A 665-nucleotide genomic window follows, 5' to 3' on the forward strand; every position below is an offset into this window, starting at 1 on the left:
TCCAGGTTTTTATCGGCTTTAAAGCCGTTGGATGGAAACTCACTTTCACCAGATTTATTCTCAGGAGTTTTTTTTTTTACCAAACTTGAGATAATTGGATGAGTGGACGGAGACACTGGGAGCCGTGCTCGGCATGACTCACTATGGCGTTGCCGTAGCAGGCGGCGGCCTCCAGGTACTTGCGGTTCAGGAAGAGCCGGTTCCCCTGCTCCTTCAGCTCCTGGGCCGACGCCGAGGAGATTTTCTCGGGGCTTTCTGGCATTTTGTCCCCCGGGCTGCACCGCCGTCGCTTTGCTTCCCGATCCTGACGCTCAGATCCGACGCACCGGGACGGACGCTGAGAGGACGAGACCACAGACAGAGATCATTTAACCCTCATGTTGTCCACAAGGTCAAATTTGACCCGTTTTCAGTTCTTTTTTTTCTTTTTTTAATGGCACAAAAAAATGGGCCGTCGAAATAAACGCTGAAAATGTCAACAATAAAAATATCAAAAAGCAGCCATAACATTGAAAAAGTGACAATAATGACGGAAAAAACAATAATAATGTTGAAAAAAGTGACTAAAACGTTTTTTTTTTTCATGGTTGACGGGAAGACAACACAAGGAATTTATGGTCAATGAACCTCATTTATAGGAAATTATACCTAATGTTTGAGTTAGA

The 665-nt window shown here is 44.7% G+C and overlaps 1 protein-coding gene across 1 annotated transcript in view; it reads right to left on the bottom strand.

Moving 5' to 3' along the window:
* The window catches only part of LOC116702994 (E3 ubiquitin-protein ligase CHIP), a 21,910-nt gene that overhangs the window by 19,779 nt on the left and 1,466 nt on the right, over positions 1–665 (bottom strand). Inside the window, exon 2 of the mRNA XM_032537564.1 lies at positions 143–337. Within this exon, the coding sequence (XP_032393455.1) occupies positions 143–262 (120 nt within the window). The 5' untranslated portion in view covers positions 263–337. The remainder of the gene's footprint in view (positions 1–142; positions 338–665) is intronic.

The sequence above is a fragment of the Etheostoma spectabile genome, chromosome 15 (assembly GCF_008692095.1).
Source record: "Etheostoma spectabile isolate EspeVRDwgs_2016 chromosome 15, UIUC_Espe_1.0, whole genome shotgun sequence".
Classification (NCBI taxonomy): Eukaryota; Metazoa; Chordata; class Actinopteri; order Perciformes; family Percidae; genus Etheostoma; species Etheostoma spectabile.